The following is a 17,048-nucleotide window of genomic DNA, read 5'->3' as shown; positions in this document are numbered from 1 at the left end:
AGATTACCAGCCCTGAGAGAGCGCAAAATTGAGTGTATTACAATTGGAGACTGATTCCTGTTCTCTCACTTTTTCTATCTTTTTCTAAAAGGCACCAGACCAAAATTCTTACTTCCCGAGAATGTAGGGCAGATAAAGGGACTAGAACATAGGATGCAGATACTGAGGGGAAGCCCTCGTAGGGAAAAACGGCAAGACACCAGAGCCCGTTAGAGAAGCAGGGAGGAAGATGGGTCCTCCTAGCCTGATCTTCCCCGCACTGGGCCACAAGACAGGCCCCACCAGAATCACTGCTGTTGCCCTGTACGTCCCAGTCCCCATGTGGCTATCCCATTGAGAGCTAAAACAGAGCAGACATCTACCACTAGGTGATGCCAAACTTTAGCTAGGAATAGGCCATATTTGGATCAAGCAGCCGGACTCCCAGAACTTATTCCAGAACTCACAGAGCTAATCACGCAGGCTGGCCCCAGACAACCTGGCAGTCATGCAACACTGCATTTTACATGATTTAATTTTTTGTACCCCACTTACTGTCCTGTGTTGTGGTTTTACCACACTGATTTCCCCACAGGGATGTTTGGTGTACTCTAGACCAGAGATATAAAAATCAAGGTGACTTAAACCTATAATTTCTCCTAGTCTTTGTTTGCTCCAGTTATGCCTGAAGTCTAACAAGGACAAGAGGGACACTACTTAGCCATGCTGTGTGCTTTTTTCCACTACCCTAGTCCTGCCACTATCAATACTTTCTACATGTCTACGTGCCAGGTACCGGTTAGGCATTTCTATATACATTATTTATAAACACTTACAACAGCCTTACAAGGTAGATATTTGTCCCCTAACTTACAGATGAGGGAACTAAAGTTCGGTAGTGCATACTTCTCTAGAATATACTGTGTGCCCAGTTTCTGATATATGAAAATGCACTCAATAGATGAAACAAATGAGGAAAGAAAACTTTCAGTTTTATATTATAGCTGGAAAAGAGATGGGGAAACAGAAGTGAAAGAAGAAATATATTTTTACTTTTTGGAAGAAGAAGAAGAGCACAATCTCTAAAAATTTTATTTAAAGAATAAACATCAGAATGCACACACATCCTTGAACTCTCTCTTTCTCCCCTTGTTTTCAATAGCAAAAAAAATTCCCAAACCAAATCTCAAAAAAAAAGGGCGGGGGGGGGGGGGGAAGAATCCCATTGCAGTATATAGGGAAGAAGTTCTACTTTCATGGGATGATATTCCCATCTTTTGTATCAAGAATTTTTCACAGCTTGTCATTCGTGTGATTTTAGAAGCAGCTCTAATTTTACCTGAACATTCAAGAAGGATATACTTAGTAGACTCTAAAGAATACTCAGGTGTGATTCCAAGGCTAGTCCCACCACCACTTCCAAAATTTAAAGTTTTTATCACAACATGAAAGTGAAAAACAACCAAATCAGGTTAAGATAGGGAAACTGTGGAGTCAGTGAGGCTCGCTCGTTACCTAAAGGACCAGGCCTCAACGCAAAGGGGAGGGAATAAATTCATGCCTCAGCAAAATCACAAATAACTCTACAAGCTCCAGGGCTGCCCATCAACATCTAAAGTGCTAATGTTAAATCTAAAAATATGAAGGATCCACTCCACCTTGTGATACTTTAGAACAGCACGGATAAAACTAAGCCAAGAGCTCGAAATGGCTCACAAGCCTGTTTCCTAATGTTCTTGTTTGTTTTGATGAATAAATGTTTCACTAAAACTCCATATGAAAAGAAAATTGCTTCAAAGTTTCTAAATGCTATATTGCTGTTTAAATAGACTTTTATCATGGATTTGCAAGCCTTTGGTACCAACACACTAAAATCTGTAGTGGCCATGACCCCAAAATTACTATTCTGATTTTCTAGAAAAAATTAAATTAGTCCTCTATCACCCTGAATTAAGTTTGTTCCCATGGCAAATCACACTGTTTAATTTCATCATATTCTACTAATTCAATTATTTCTCTAACTTGTTATGATTAAAACTTTAATTTCATAAAATCCTGGCCATTTCACCTAATTTTGTATTACTGATTTTACCAATAAGAATAATTTTATTTTTATTATTAAAGGGAGAAAACTTGGAGTAAAAAAGTGAAGTCACTTTATAATCTTCAGCAAATCACTACAACCAAGAAAATTTCTTTATCTGCAAAATGAAAGTAACAGACAACATTTATTGGGCACTTTTCATGTCTCAGGAATTATTGTTTTAATTCTCATGATTCTCCAAAAATGGTACTATTACCATCCCTCTTTTACAGAGGAGGAATGAGTTAGTGGGTAATAACTTGCCCAAGTCACACAGAAAGTAAATGATACAGCTAGGATGGAAACACTTGTCGTGCATATCTCCCAGGCTATTATAATGACAACTGCTACAAAGGACTTAAGAGTCTTTATGTATTACCAAGAGTTCTAAACATGTGTGATTATTACTAAAGTTATGACAAATTATTCAAGAAACAAAAAATTTACAAAACACAAGGTCAAAGACTGATCCACAAAGAATATTTACTCCTCCTTAAGACTGAACTAGCCATGTATAATACTTCCAATGCTCCCAGGACTGTCCACCTCATCAAAATAAAACTGAATCACATTTTAATATGTGTATATTATCTGGGACAAAACTAAAAGTCCTATTAAATTCAAGATATATTACATTGATTACTCTCTGGATCTATTAAACCCTATATCACCTTGACATGGAAGAAAATTGGGTTAGTTTGTCATGATATTTCAGAAAGTTCTATTGATTTTTACTTCATTTTCTGTGGTTTTACAGGTTTTGAAGACTTGCCTTTTTCTAGGAAAGAGAAACCCATATAAGATTTAAATGAATAAAAGTATATCTATGTTCTTGGTGATATATTTTATTCTTTGATGGGTACATTTGAATGAAAGTCTGAGGATAACGGTAAAAGGGAGAAAAGGTAAGTGGAAAGGGAACTGTAGGTTGGAACAACATGGCGACAGAACCAAAGGCAAAGATGAGCTATTAGAGCCACTGTATTTCTCTTTTTCACACTTTGAGTCCATGTGAACCACGGGTCTGAAAGGATTCTGTGCAGTGGACTTGAAAAACGAGCCCACTGAAAGAATGTTCTTGAGTTTATAGATGCTGATGTTTTTTTATACCAGAAGAGCTATCTGGATTATATTTTAAAAGAAGGAGGATAAAGATCAAGAAGATGGGGAGGGAAAAAAGAGAGGGAAGGAGGGAGGGGAAGACGAGAAAGAAAAACCTTCACAGGGTTGTCTATGCATTGAAGTTCTGAAGCCAGTGCAATTAGGGGCAACTTTTAGACAAGAAGAGAGACTGATTGCTAGGCAGAAGAACGTCACGGGAAACAAAGGAGAAAAGGCACAAAGGAGCCGGATCAGGGAGGGCCCTGGATGTCAGGGTAGGGAGTTTGCAACTTCTGCTGGAAGAAGAAACCCTGTACTATTTATTTAACTAAGCAAAGAAGTGCAAACGCTGGTGACCTAACCACTTCAATGACCTACAGTTAGTACTTAACTGACCTACATTTAGCATACAAGAGATGCTAGAGATCAACCAGGATGAGCCCTAGTCAAAGTCCATTCATGGTCTATTGCGTTTCTGCTCCTCAGCTCCTCCAAGCCCTCGTTACTTCGGATTTAGGGTCTTAGGATCCCAGCTAGCCTGAGAGATCACAGAGAGCAAATCTGGCTTGTTAGCACAACTCCCAGAGGAAATTTCCTTCCCACATCCACTAAAAAACCTTAATGAAAGGTACAAATTAAAGTGATTTTACCTTTCATTAACTCATTTATTTATTTTTACATATTTAAAATTATTTTTATTTGCAGATTTCAATGTCTTTTTGCATATATTGTAAAAACAAATGCAAAGTAAAAATGATCACATAATTCAAATGTTTTTATATTGGCTAGGTCAAAAAATAGGCTATCAATTAACTTTTATATCTTACATTTTCTCTTTATTGTCATATTATATATTCTATTCCATTTTATATAACAGAAACAAAATCCACTGTCCAAACAAGTCATATGCAAGATGTGATTTTTTTTTTCTTTTAGGTTTCCTAACTTTTTTCAAAACATTACAATGTGCATAGTTGGAAATAGATAGATTATCTTTGAATTATATATAACTTTTTAAAGACTACGAACTATAAAAAAAATACTATCAAAATCAGTACAGGTATTTATATGTATATTTGTACTGATTTCGAACAGTAAAAACATAGATGGTAGATTATATTATGTACTTATATCTTTACTGTCTATGCCATTCAGATGTTAGCCTCTTGAGTGTAGTGCCTAGAGCAATGCCAGTGAACAGTAGGCATTCTAATACTCACTGAATGAATAAACATAAATAATTTATTACCCTGAGATATTTTCACTTGTCTGAGAACCATTTGCACTTGACAATTCAGCTTTACCCATGTCAGATCACCTCCATTCCTCAACTGTAACTGCTCAACCATTCCACGTTGGAATGTAGGCTTGAGGGCTTTGGAAGACAAATTCTTAGAAAGTGGATTGAAGGAGGTGAATGACAGGCAGACTGTATTTGCAGCCAACAGACCTTATTTAACACAATTTCTATTCAGCCCAATTTTGCTAACAAGATTTCACATCTTAGATGGCATACAAAGTAAAAAGAATGGCAGTGATAGGTACAGCACACGAAAGCCCCAGGCAACTGAACGAAGTGTAATTGAATTACAGGAATTTAGTTGATGTGGACCAGAATTTTAGAGGTGACATCTTAAATAAGGTAACTAAAACACAAAGGCATAAGCAAAGAATAAGAAATACAGACTTTGCGGAAATAAAAGAGCTTACCTGCTTTAGAACTTCAACTAAAACTAAACAGAAAATGAAATCTACTGCTAAGTCTCTCCTTTCAAGAAGATAATCTCTTTCACGTTGCTGTTCATCCCTGAAACAAGAACAAATTGGGATGGCTCACGTTATGTACTGAATTCCTAATAAATACGGTGTTCCACAGCAATTGTTAGTACAAGTTTTTTTCATAACCCAACGCATGTATTACATGTTCTCACATTCTCTCTCTTTTTGTACATTAGGTATTTATATACACATTTCACTATTATATCTGTCAGAAACTAAACCTAATCTAAAAGAATTAGTAAGAGGAAGAAAAATATTTTAAATTTCATTTAGAAAACCTAACATTGTTCCATATTTGATCAGTACTTTTTTTTATTAAGAACTGAAATAAAAGTAATAATTTTCTGAGGAAAATACAATGCCAGGTAACTTTCTCGCAAATCTAAGTTGAAAAATCATGAGTTGCATCTACTAAAGTTCAATTCCAAACCACGGACCATCACTTGAACACAAAGAGATGTTTTATGAAAAGTCAAGATCTCCCGGAGACATTTGAAGGAGGTGAAGACAATTCTAGGATTTGGGCACCAAGAAGAGTCCCTGGTATTATAATGCAGGGTTTGGGCAGTCTTCTTGTATCACAATTGCCTCCCTTCACAAACCACGTGAATGGGACCTTCTTTGAATATTTTCTTAACTTCTACAACTATTAAAGCTATTAAAACTATCAAAATTAAAAATTTACTCACTGAACTGCTGAAAGGGCACTCCTGTCTTTGCATGACTAGTACTGCAGAGCTGCACCTAGCTTAGCTGGTACCTTCCTTTGACTTACAATTTAAGTAAGGACTACCCTTTCCTCTTACTGCCACCTTCATACCAAAAGTAATCAATGCTTTTGCTTAGAAACCAAAAAATAACAATCTTCAGTTGATAACACTATCATAGCCCCTTCATTGGAAATGTTTTGATTCCAGGTAGAACAGTGGAAAATAAGCCACTTACCCCTTAGACTTTGTGCTAGATCGAGGCCTATACTCATAAGATTCATCTTCAGTTCCATTCTGGCGTCTGTACCAGTCAAACAAGGTGCGAAGTAAGGAAGGGAGACAGTGCTCTGCTACTGAGCTCATAGAGCTTATCAACTGAAAAGACAAGACATTACCCGAAAATAAAATACAACATTGAAGTACCACACTCCTAACTCTATTAGTAATCATCTAGAAATGATTAACATTTGTAGAATAAACATAGTAATTCAAATGCAGTAAGCATGTTTTAAAATAAAAATAAGGGCTAAGGGTTTAGCCAAGCAATAAAGTGGGCTAAGAAGTTTAACCCACTATCAAACTTTACTAAACCCATTCAGTGGCTGTCAACCTTTCTGCTGCCACCACGTGCCATTCACGTGTAGAAACACGCCATCGGTAACATCCCTGATTATACAAATGGATATCTCTGGGAGAACTGTCATGTATAACATGAAAAAACCATATCTACTTCGTGCCCCAGCCAGTTCCTCTGTGCTCATGTGAATTAAAAGGTTCTAAAATGTTGCCACTAGAATGGATGAGGAGATGTAGAAACAAAGATGACTACACTATGATAGAACTCTGGGAAAAGCTCCAATTTACTCTGTACTGCTGCTACGACACAGAACAGAGAATTATAATTAATTTGTGATACCCGCAAATAAACATAGTAGAAATGTATTGTAAACAAGCTTTTAAAGCTTAGAATATAAAAATGGACACATAAAGATAAATGTAGTGGGATGAACAGTTGCTACTCAATTTGAGGCATCACTGAAACTATTCGAATTTTAGGTGAATATCAGATTTAATCCATGAATGAACCCAACTTGCCTGCAGTGGTGGTAAGAGGTACACCAGCTACCTTTAGTAATCCCTAAGGTCACTCTTCATCTTGAGGATTGCAAGAAAAGAATTCTCTCTTCATAAGAATTTCTGTATCTGATTCAACCCACTGCTCATAAAATTAATATTCTTTTTTTTTTTTTTGAGGAAGACTGGCCCTGAGATAACATCCGTGCCCATCTTGCTCTATTTTATATATGGGACGCCTGTCACAGCATGGCTTGATAAGCAGTGCTTTGGTCCGTGCCCAGGATCCAAACCAGTGAACCCTGGGCCGCCGAAGTAGAGCATGTGAACTTAACCACTACACCACCAGGCTGGCCCCTAAGATTAACATTCTAAAATCAGCATACAGTCAAACATGCTTCATTTTTTTTTCTTAACTAAAAAACTATGGGTTGCAGAAATACTCAAGGCCTTTCAGTTCCATGACTATAGGAAGAGGGAGATAAAGAAGATAAACTGACATGGGTCTGGATCCTGGGCACGGACACGGCATCGCTCATCAAGCCATGCTGAGGCGGCATCCCACAGAGTAGAACCAGAAGGGCCTACAACTAGAATATACAGCTATGTACTGAAGAGCTTTGGGGAGAAGAAGAAAAAGAAAAGATTGGCAACAGATGTTAGCTCACGGCCAATCTTAAAAAAATTAAGCAAGCCCAAATTTTATAGCGTTTGCTAAATTTTATTTGTTTACTTGCCCATCTGTCCTGCCATACTGAAAACTTCCTGAAGGCTAGAACCATTCTTTATTCATCTTCCCTGAGGAGTCCAGCTTAATTAATAACTTATTTGTTAATAATTATTAAACCCCGCACTTGAACGCTTTGTGGCCTTGAAAATACTGCATCTGTTTGCACCTGTTTCCTTATCTGCCTGAGGGAAATAATCATCATCTCTGCTTAATACGCTTGTTGTAAGGGTAAGATTTGATAAGATATAAAACCCAGCCTTTGAACTGTACTATCTCAAGCCATTAATAAGATTTTTACATGTTGTTCACAGTATTATTATACTAGTAGAAAATTGGGGGGAAAAACCCTGCAGTTTTTCAGAAATGAGAGAATGATTAAACATACGATAGCATGTTTGTGTAAAAAAAAAAAAGAAGATAAACTGATACCAATAGGAATCAAACATGTAATTTTCCTAATGTTTTAAATTCTTTATATAACTTCAAAATGTACTTCATCCAGGAAAATAAAAAAGAATGAGTTTATCTGATTGTGTAGGCTGTTCTCTTTTTCATTGTCTCTGCTTTTCTTTAATCATGCTTTTATTTATAAATTACCATAATTTCAAAGGTAAATGGTTTGTAATACAGGGAATTAAAATAAAAACAAGATCCTATGGGGCCAGCCTGGTGGCATGGTGGTTAAGTTTGTGTGCTCCGCTTCGGTGGCCTGGGGTTCACGAGTTCACCTCCTAGAACATACGCACCACTTGTCAAGCCATGCTGTGGTGGCACCCCACATACAAAGTAGAGGAAGATTGGCATGGATGTTAGCTCAGGGACAATCTTCCTCACCAAAAAGAAAACAAGAAGAAGAAAAAAAAGATTCTAATTTTATTTAACTGTTTTATTAAGAATGAATAGCATCATTCAAAAGAAATCGCTTTTAATATCTAAAGAAAAATAAAACACCACCTGCCACTATAAATATATATTAAAACAATTTATAACATGCATAGCTTTTTACTGTGGAAAAAAAAAAATCAAGCTATGAGGCATCATCATTTATAATTTTATTAATCATTTACATAAGAAAACAATTGGAAATTTGCCTTAAAATGTTGTTTAATAGGATTTCAAATTCTGAATGTACATTCATTCATCATTAGTGAAGTAGATTAGACATGTGAATAATCTAAATACCTTTAAAATAATATATTAATAGATAAATAAGTAATAATTAGTAATAATTGATACCTTTTGTAGTGGAATTAAGATTTGAATATTAAGATTATAATTAACATTAAGATTATAATTAACATTAAGATTATAATTAAGATTATATAAGGTTATCTTAATATTACTGTTAACAGAGGACTAGCCTTCCTATTCATGGTTTCTTCGTAGACCAGTGGCTATTTACTAAGTGTAGGCATCAGAATCGCTTAGGGAGCTATGGGAAAACACAGGTGGCAGGGCACTGCTCCAGGTGATTCTGATTCAGCAGAACTGGACTGAGAGCCAGAAACACAGTATTCTGGTAAGTCTCCACCAAGTAATTCTAACCAGTCAGCTTGATCTAGTCAATTAAACTCATATGAACATTAACTTCTATTTCCTAGATACATAATAATGAGAAAAGTACTAGATGGCAGAGAAAGCTAATCTGGGTTATTGGTTTTTTGCCAACAACACATAATAAAATAACTCTTGAGCAAACATAATTATGATAAAATAACACTTGATCAAACGTTCAATCTCAGCCAAGAGGAAAGAATTAACACTAGAGGAATACTACATCAATTTTTAGATACTGGCATTCTATATAAAGGTTCTAATATCACAATCGGAAAAAATAAATGTTAAAAGGTAAAATACTATTACGTAAAAACTGGTACACAAGGAAAGATTGAGGGCTGTAATTGGAAACATTCTGAGAAAATTTCAAATGGCACAGAAGAGAGATTAACAATGAAAAGTAAAACATTTTAAAATGCTAAATGAACAGAAATCAATAAAGTTCACAGCTCATCCTATGAACTATAAAGTTCACAGTTCATGCGAACTTTTTCACACGTTTTGTTAAAAAACAATCTACCAATTCTAGACTGAATCTAGTGTATAAAGATATAAAGGATCATTAAACAAAATAAAGACATTTCTTAATATTGGATATATTCAGACTAGACTGTTACAATGAACACTTTCCTTTCAGGAAAATATATTCCCCCCAAATTGGCATACCTGGTCAAACTGAAGATCTTCACCCCTCTGAAGAGATCTAGATAATGGCTTCTCCTACAATTAAAAAAAAGTATATATACAAAATATTAGAAATCTTATATATGATATGCAGTTTAGATTTGTGAATTGGTTTTGTTTTTGTTTTCATTTGTAATTAGATTGTTTTAAAGAAAGGTAGGCCTCTCGCTTGCCCAGGGTCACACAACTAGGATTCAAGCCTGAGTGTGGCTCCAGAGCCAGAGCTCTCTCCAGGATACCCTCCAAAAAGAGTGGCCATAAGTCCTATAACTGGGGTGGGGGGGTGGGGGGGCGGGGATGAGAAAGTAACTACAGGAGGAGACAGAAAAGAGGTATCGGGGTGACTCCTAGGTTTCCAGTTTGCACACATGGATGATGGATGGTGGTACTGCTCTCTGAAAGGGGGAATACAACGGGAAGACAAAGTTTAAATGGAAGGACATATTCTGGTGACATTGAGTTTAACGTCCCTATAAGCCATAATAGAGAAGATGTTGACTAATAGGGGCTTGAAGAACACAGAAGAGCAGACTAGCCTGGAGAGAGAAATTTGGAAGCCATCACTGTATAGAAAGTAACCAAGTTCATGAAACAAAGTCAACTACCTAGGAAGACATAGGTAAGACGAGGTCCTAGATTTAAATTTTGAGAAATTCTAACAGTTAACGTTTATGTACTCAGCCTCACAAAGATTATCAACATTCCCTAAATTCTATAAATTTAACATGATCCCCTGGTAAAAACAGAAATTTTTTAATCCAATAAGCTGATTAAATGTTCATATGGAGAAATAAATAATTCTTGATTATGCCAAGTCACTATATCAGTAAAGAAAATACAGAAATAGACACAAATACAGATGGAAAAATAACAAGGGCAGAAATTCAAATATTGTAGCAAAGATGGAAAACTTAATATATAGCATTGGGATAATTAGATTGTCTGCAGGAAATATTACGTGACATCATTACCTCAATGAATCCTAAGTGTTTTTTAAAATTTTAAAACAAAATCATCAAAATCCTAGAAAAAAAATCCTAGAAGAAAGGTGGTAGGTTTTTCTTGAGTTCATAATAGTTTACATCATTGGGAAATTTCAGTTGTACATTATTTCTTGTCTGTCACCACATAGGTGCTCCCCTTCACCCCCTGTGCCCACCCCCTACCCGCCTTCCCCTGGTAACCACTGAACTGTTTTCTTTGTCCATGTGCTTGTTTATATTCCACATATGAGTGAATTCATCTGGTGTTTGTCTTTCTCAGTTTGGCTTATTTCGCTTAGCATAATTCCCACCAGGTCCATCCATGTTGTTGCAAATGGGATGATTTTGTCTTTTTTTATGGCTGAGTAGTATTCCATTGTATATATATACCACATCATCTTTATCCAATCATCAGTCAGTGGGCATTTAGGTTGCTTCCATGTCTTGGCTATTGTGAATAGTGCTGCAATGAACATAGGGGTACATATGTTACTACGGATTGTTGATTTCAAGTTGTTTGGGTAGATACCCAGTAGTGGGATAGCTGGGTCATATGGTAGTTCTATTTTTAGTTTTTTGAAGAATCTCCATACTGTTTCCCATAGTGGCTGCACCAGTTTGCATTCCCACCAGCAGTGTATGAGGGTTCCCTTCTCTCCACACCCTCTCCAACATTTATTTTTAGTCTTAGAGATTATAGCCATTTTAACAGGCATAAGGTGGTATCTTAGTGTAGTTTTGATTTGCATTTCCCTGATGATTAGCATGATCATCTTTTCATGTGTTTATTGGCCATCTGTATATCTTCTTTGGAAAAATGTTCACATTCTCTGCCCATTTTTTGATTAGATTGTTTCTTATTTTGTTGTTCAGTTGTGTGAGTTCCTTATATATTATGGACATTAACCCCTTATCAGATACATGATTTGCAAAAATTTTCTCCCCATTGGTGGGCTGTCTTTTGGTTTTGATCCTAGTTTCTTTTGCCTTGCAGAAGCTCTTTAGTCTCTTTTTCTTTTGGTTCCCTTTTCTGAGAAAACATGGTATTCGAACAGATCCTTTTATGTTTGATGTCAAAGAGTGTACTACCTATATTATCTTCCAGGAATTTTACAGTTTCAGGACTTATCCTCAGGTCTTTGATCCATTTTGAGTTTATTTTTGTATATGGTGTGAGATAATGGTCTACTTTCATTCTTTTGCATGTGGCTGCCCAGTTTTCCCAACACCACTTATTGAAGAAACTGTCTTTTCTCCATTGCATGTTCTTGGCACCTTTGTTGAAGATTAGCTGTCTGTATATGTGTGGTTATATTTCTGGTCTTTCAGTTCTCTTCCATTGATCTGTGTGCCTGTTTTTGTCCCAGTACCAGCTGTTTTGATCACTATGGCTTTGTAGTACATCTTGAAGTCAGGGATTGTGATACCTCCGGCTTTGTTTTTCTTTCTCAGTATTGCTTTAGCAATTCGGGGTCTTTGGTTGCCCCATATGAATTTTAGGATTCTTTGCTCTATTTCTGTGAAGAATGTCTTTAGGATTGTGATTGGGATTGTACTAAATCTGTACATTGCTCTGGGAGGTATGGACATTTTAACTACGTTTATTCTTCCAATCCATGTGCCTGGAATCTCTTTCCATCTCTTTATGTCCTTATCTATTTCTTTCAATAATGTCTTATAGTTTTCATTGTATAAGTCCTTCACCTCCTTCGTTAAATTTATTCCTAGGTACTTTATTCTTTTTGTTGCAACTGTAAATGGAATTGTATTCTTGAGTTCTCTTTCTGTAAGTTCATTATTAGAGTAGAGAAATGCAACTGATTTTTGTAAGTTGATTTTGTACCCTGCAACTTTATTGTAGTTGTTAATTATTTCTAATAGTTTTCCGATGATATATAAGATCATGTGATCTGCAAACAGCAAGAGTTTCACTTCTTCACTCCCTAATTGGATTCCTTTTATTCCTTTCTCTTGCCTTATTGCTCTGGCCAAAACCTCCAGTACTATGCTGAATAAGAGTGGTGATAGTGGGCATCCTTGTCTTGTTCCTGTTCTCAGGGGGATGGCGTTCAGTTTTTCCCCATTGAGTATGATGTTGGCTGTGGGTTTGTAGTATATGGCCTTTATTAAGTTGAGGTAATTTCCTTCTATCCCCATTTTGTTAAGAGTTCTTATCATAAATGGCTGTTGGATCTTGTCAAATGTTTTCTCTGTATCTAATGAGATGTTCATGTGGGTTTTATTCCTCATTTTGTTAATGTGGTGCATCACACTGATTAATTTGCAGATGTTGAACCATCCCTGTGTCCCTGGAATACATCCCACTTGATCATGATGTATGATCTTTTTGATGTATTGCTGTAGGCAGTCTTTTTTTAACAATCTCAGACTTTTCTAAATATGATACAAAATGCAGAAACAAACAAAAATAGTAAATTCAACCACATATAAATAAAAAAGTATACGCATAGTAAAAAAAAAAAGAATGAAGGTCAAATGACAAAATAGGAAAAATAGTTGTAATAGATATTATAGACAAAGGTCTAATTTCCTTAACATACAAACAGTTCCTATAGATCATTAAGGGAAAAATTCAATAACCCAACAGAAAAAAATGTACAAAGAATCAACAGATAGTTCACAAAAAGGAAATGTTTATAGCTCCTAAATATCTGTTCATATACTTAACCTCACTCAGAAGAGAAATGCAATTTAAAAACACAAAGAAGTACTCCCTAGCTATCAGATTTGCAAAGTTCAAAAAGTCTGCCAGCATGATGTTTTGGTGAGGTTACTCTCAAATGGTGAGAGTCCTCTCAAATAATGCCAATGAGAAAGTAAATAGATAACAACATCCTTCGAATACTATTTGGCAATATTTGTCAAAATTTTAAAACGTACACATCCTTTGACCCAGCAAAAGTTCCACTCATAAGTATCTATTTTACACACATAATCACATCTGTAAAATGATTTTCATAAAATATTCACTACAGCTTCATCTGCAACAGCAAAGATTAGAAATAACCAAAGTCTGCCTATATTATGATACATCCATAGAATAGAAAGAACACCGGGACGACTTTTAAACAAATGACATAGCTCTATACATATTAACATGGAATAATCTCCTAGGTATAATGAGAGCGTGCTATACACACACACTCACATTTGCTATTAAATACATAGACTATCTCACTAAAAAAAAGAGAGAAAGAAATGTGTTTGCAAGTGGGGAGAAAAATTGGACAATTAGGAAAAGGGGTTAGGAGTGGAAGGTTGTTCCTGTACAGATTTTTGTACCATTTGAACTTCCATGATACAACACAAGCCAAGGGAAAAGAATACTTCAAAAAGAAAGAAACAGTGTATTGACAGTAAAATACAATACTTTCATGAGGTGACCTTTCAGTATGGTTGCTTCCTATTAATTTAAACGGTATCAAGAGAAGCTTCTGATTTAGTGTTGCATCTTGCTTCAGCACACAGCATTACTGGAATGCTTTTTTTTTTTTTTTTTAACTTTCCATCTGTTCTGTTAATTTGTTTACTGAAAAAACACATGAGTTCCTACTATGGGCAAGCAATATCTGTGACCTAAAGATGGTGCGGTGGGACTCACTGTGGAAAGCTTAGACTCCTTACCCTTCAACCACTGGGTCTGCGGGGCATAATGGATACTATGGCCTCTCCACCCTCTCTCATCTGCATGTGAAATCATTCTTGCTTGTATGAAGACATGCCCATGAAAGGGTCATTCTAGATCACTGTCTCAAGTTAGAATAGAAAGATCACCCTTGCCACATACAGAGGCCTCTATCAAAGGAGTGAAGGAATGGGTTATGATACTTTGTTGCATTAGGTTGAGAGGAAGAGGGATTAAAGAAAACCCTGGACAGATAAAAGTTTTGATGGACACTGGACATTATGATGGTTAATTTTATGTGTTAACTTGACTGAGCCCAAATATTTGGTCAACATCATTCTGGATGTGTCTGTGAGGGTCTTTTTGGATGAGATTAACATTTGAATTGCTAGACTGAGTAAAGCACATTGCCCTCCCTAAAGTGAGTGGCCCTCATCTGATTAGCTGAAGGCCTGAAAAGAACACAAAAGGCTCACTATCTCTGGAGTAAGAAAGAACTCCCCTTGCCTGTCTGCAGTGAGCTGGGACATCAGTCCAGACCTGCCTTTCTTCCTATCTCAAACTGATGCATCGGCTCTTCCCGGGTCTGCTGGCTTTCAGACTGGAACTGACACCATCAGCTCTCCTGGGTCTCCAGCTCGCCCACTGCAGATCTCGGGACTTCCCAGCCTCCATGATCATGTGAGCCAATTCCTAAATTCTTTTTATATATACATACACACACCCCTTATCAGTTCTGCTTCTCTGGAGAATGCTGACTAATATAAACATCATTTCAGATTTAATTTCCTCTTTGATCCAAGGAAAGAATATGTCCCAGGGAAAAGAAATGTGTCCACATTTACAAAAGGTGGATAGAAGGACATTCACTGTAAACAGTAAAAATTGAAAAGCAACATCAATGCATAACAATGGATAATTTGAGTTAAAAAATCATGGTATATCAATAAATTAGAATATTGCAAAGCCAGTAAAATGACAGGAAGAACTAAATTTATAGATTAGGCAAACATCTTCAATGTATTAACTAAATTAATAATAGATATAATACTCTTATAAAAGGATAGAATGCATATATGGTGGTACACACATATAAGTAAATTTAAAGCTCTAGAAATATATATATATATATATATATACACCATACACTAATAATAAGAACCAGGAATATAGATTGTTTCGTGGTTGTACTATTACTAGCTTATTTTTATTTTCTGAGTTTTCTACAAAGAACACAGATTACTTCTTCACATTCTTAAACTTGAGGGTTGCTGTTGGGTTTCCAGTGCTTGGTGGTATCTAGCAAATCCATTTAATGATAGAACTAAGACAGTAAAATCAAGAGAATTATGGTTACAGAAGAGAAGTGGGCTTTTTAATGCTTTTTTTGGTGAGGATGATTGGTCCCGAACTAACATCTGTTGCCAATCTTCCTCTTTTTTTTTTTTTCCCCAAAGCCCCAGTACATAGTTGTATGCCTTAGTTGTAAGTCCTTCTAGTTCTTCTATGTGGGACGCTGCCAACAGCCTGGCTTGATGAGTGGTGTGCGGAAGTCCGAGCCCACGATCCGAACCTGCGAACCCTGGGCCACCAAACCCGAGCCCGCGAACTGAACCACTATGCCATCAGGCCAGCCCCTGTATATACGTTAATGTTTACATTTAGCTTTAAAGATCTCTTACCTATTCTCTCTGTAAAAGAAACATTTGTCTGAAATTCAGAAATTAAATCATTTTAGTTTCAGTTTACTTTTGTTCTGTTAATTCAAACAAAATTTACCATAATTAGTTTAATTTAAAATAACATATTTAGTGTTATCCCTTTTGTCAGTTTTTCTACCTACTTGTCTTGATGGCTACCCCAAATATAGTTACGTAACTTGCTGAATATGAGATGCCTGGGATTATGTTCAAATATATGATGACTGATTCTTCTGTTGAGATTTTTAGAATGATCATCTAAACTTTCTACTATGCTTTTTGAAAGTTATTTTTTATTTTTCTTTTATTTATTTATTTATTTATTTATTTATTTATTTGAGGAAGATGAGCCCTGAGCTAACATCTGCCACCAATCCTCCTCTTTTTGCTGAGGAAGACTGGCCCTGAGCTAACATCTGTGCCCATCTTCCTCTCCTTTACATGTGGGATGCCTGCCATAGCAAAGTTTGACAAGTGGCGAGTAGGTTCACACCCAGGATCTGAACCGGCAAACCCCAGGCCACAGAAGTGGAGTGTGCAAACTTAACCACTACACCACTGGGCTGACCCCCAGAAATGATTTTTGAATGCAAAAGGATACTCATGTCACCATTAGTACAACATGAAATAAGTGTATTGCATTAAATATAAATTACTAACGAGGAACTTTGTATTAACCTCTCAGTGTCATTATAGTGTGGCTGAGGATGCCCTAATCAAGGTCCAAGCAGATGTACTGTCTTTTGATATGAGATTTTGAAAAGATGAACCATTCAAAAATATGTTTATAGTACATGCAAGCCATTATCACAACAACAAAAAGGATACAAATTATTCTCTATATTCACATATATATGAATGCAAAGACTTATGTACAAGAATGTTTACTGTGGCATTTTTTTCCCAGAGTTGTCCCAAATTGAGGTAAGTCCCAAACTGCCTACCAACAAATAATGATAAAAAAAAAAATTTGTGGTAGTTTTATTGAAATAATATTAAATTGTTAGGAAGAAAGAAACAAA

General features: G+C 36.1%; 1 protein-coding gene across 13 annotated transcripts in view; it reads right to left on the bottom strand.

Moving 5' to 3' along the window:
- FRYL (FRY like transcription coactivator) overlaps positions 1 to 17,048 on the bottom strand; it is a 249,723-nt gene that overhangs the window by 116,166 nt on the left and 116,509 nt on the right. For all 13 annotated transcript variants that reach the window (XR_011502241.1, XM_070505928.1, XM_070505931.1 and 10 more), the window contains 3 exons: positions 9,680 to 9,733; positions 5,888 to 6,027; positions 4,874 to 4,970 (listed from right to left, as the gene is read on the bottom strand). Coding sequence is in view for 12 of the 13 variants with exons in the window: in XM_070505928.1 (XP_070362029.1) it covers positions 4,874 to 4,970; positions 5,888 to 6,027; positions 9,680 to 9,733 (291 nt within the window). In the remaining variant the exon portion in view is untranslated. The remainder of the gene's footprint in view (positions 1 to 4,873; positions 4,971 to 5,887; positions 6,028 to 9,679; positions 9,734 to 17,048) is intronic.

Source organism: Equus asinus, chromosome 3 (assembly GCF_041296235.1).
Source record: "Equus asinus isolate D_3611 breed Donkey chromosome 3, EquAss-T2T_v2, whole genome shotgun sequence".
Classification (NCBI taxonomy): Eukaryota; Metazoa; Chordata; class Mammalia; order Perissodactyla; family Equidae; genus Equus; species Equus asinus.
The sequence above is the reverse complement of the archived record's forward strand: the minus strand, read 5'-3'. Positions and strand labels throughout refer to the sequence as shown.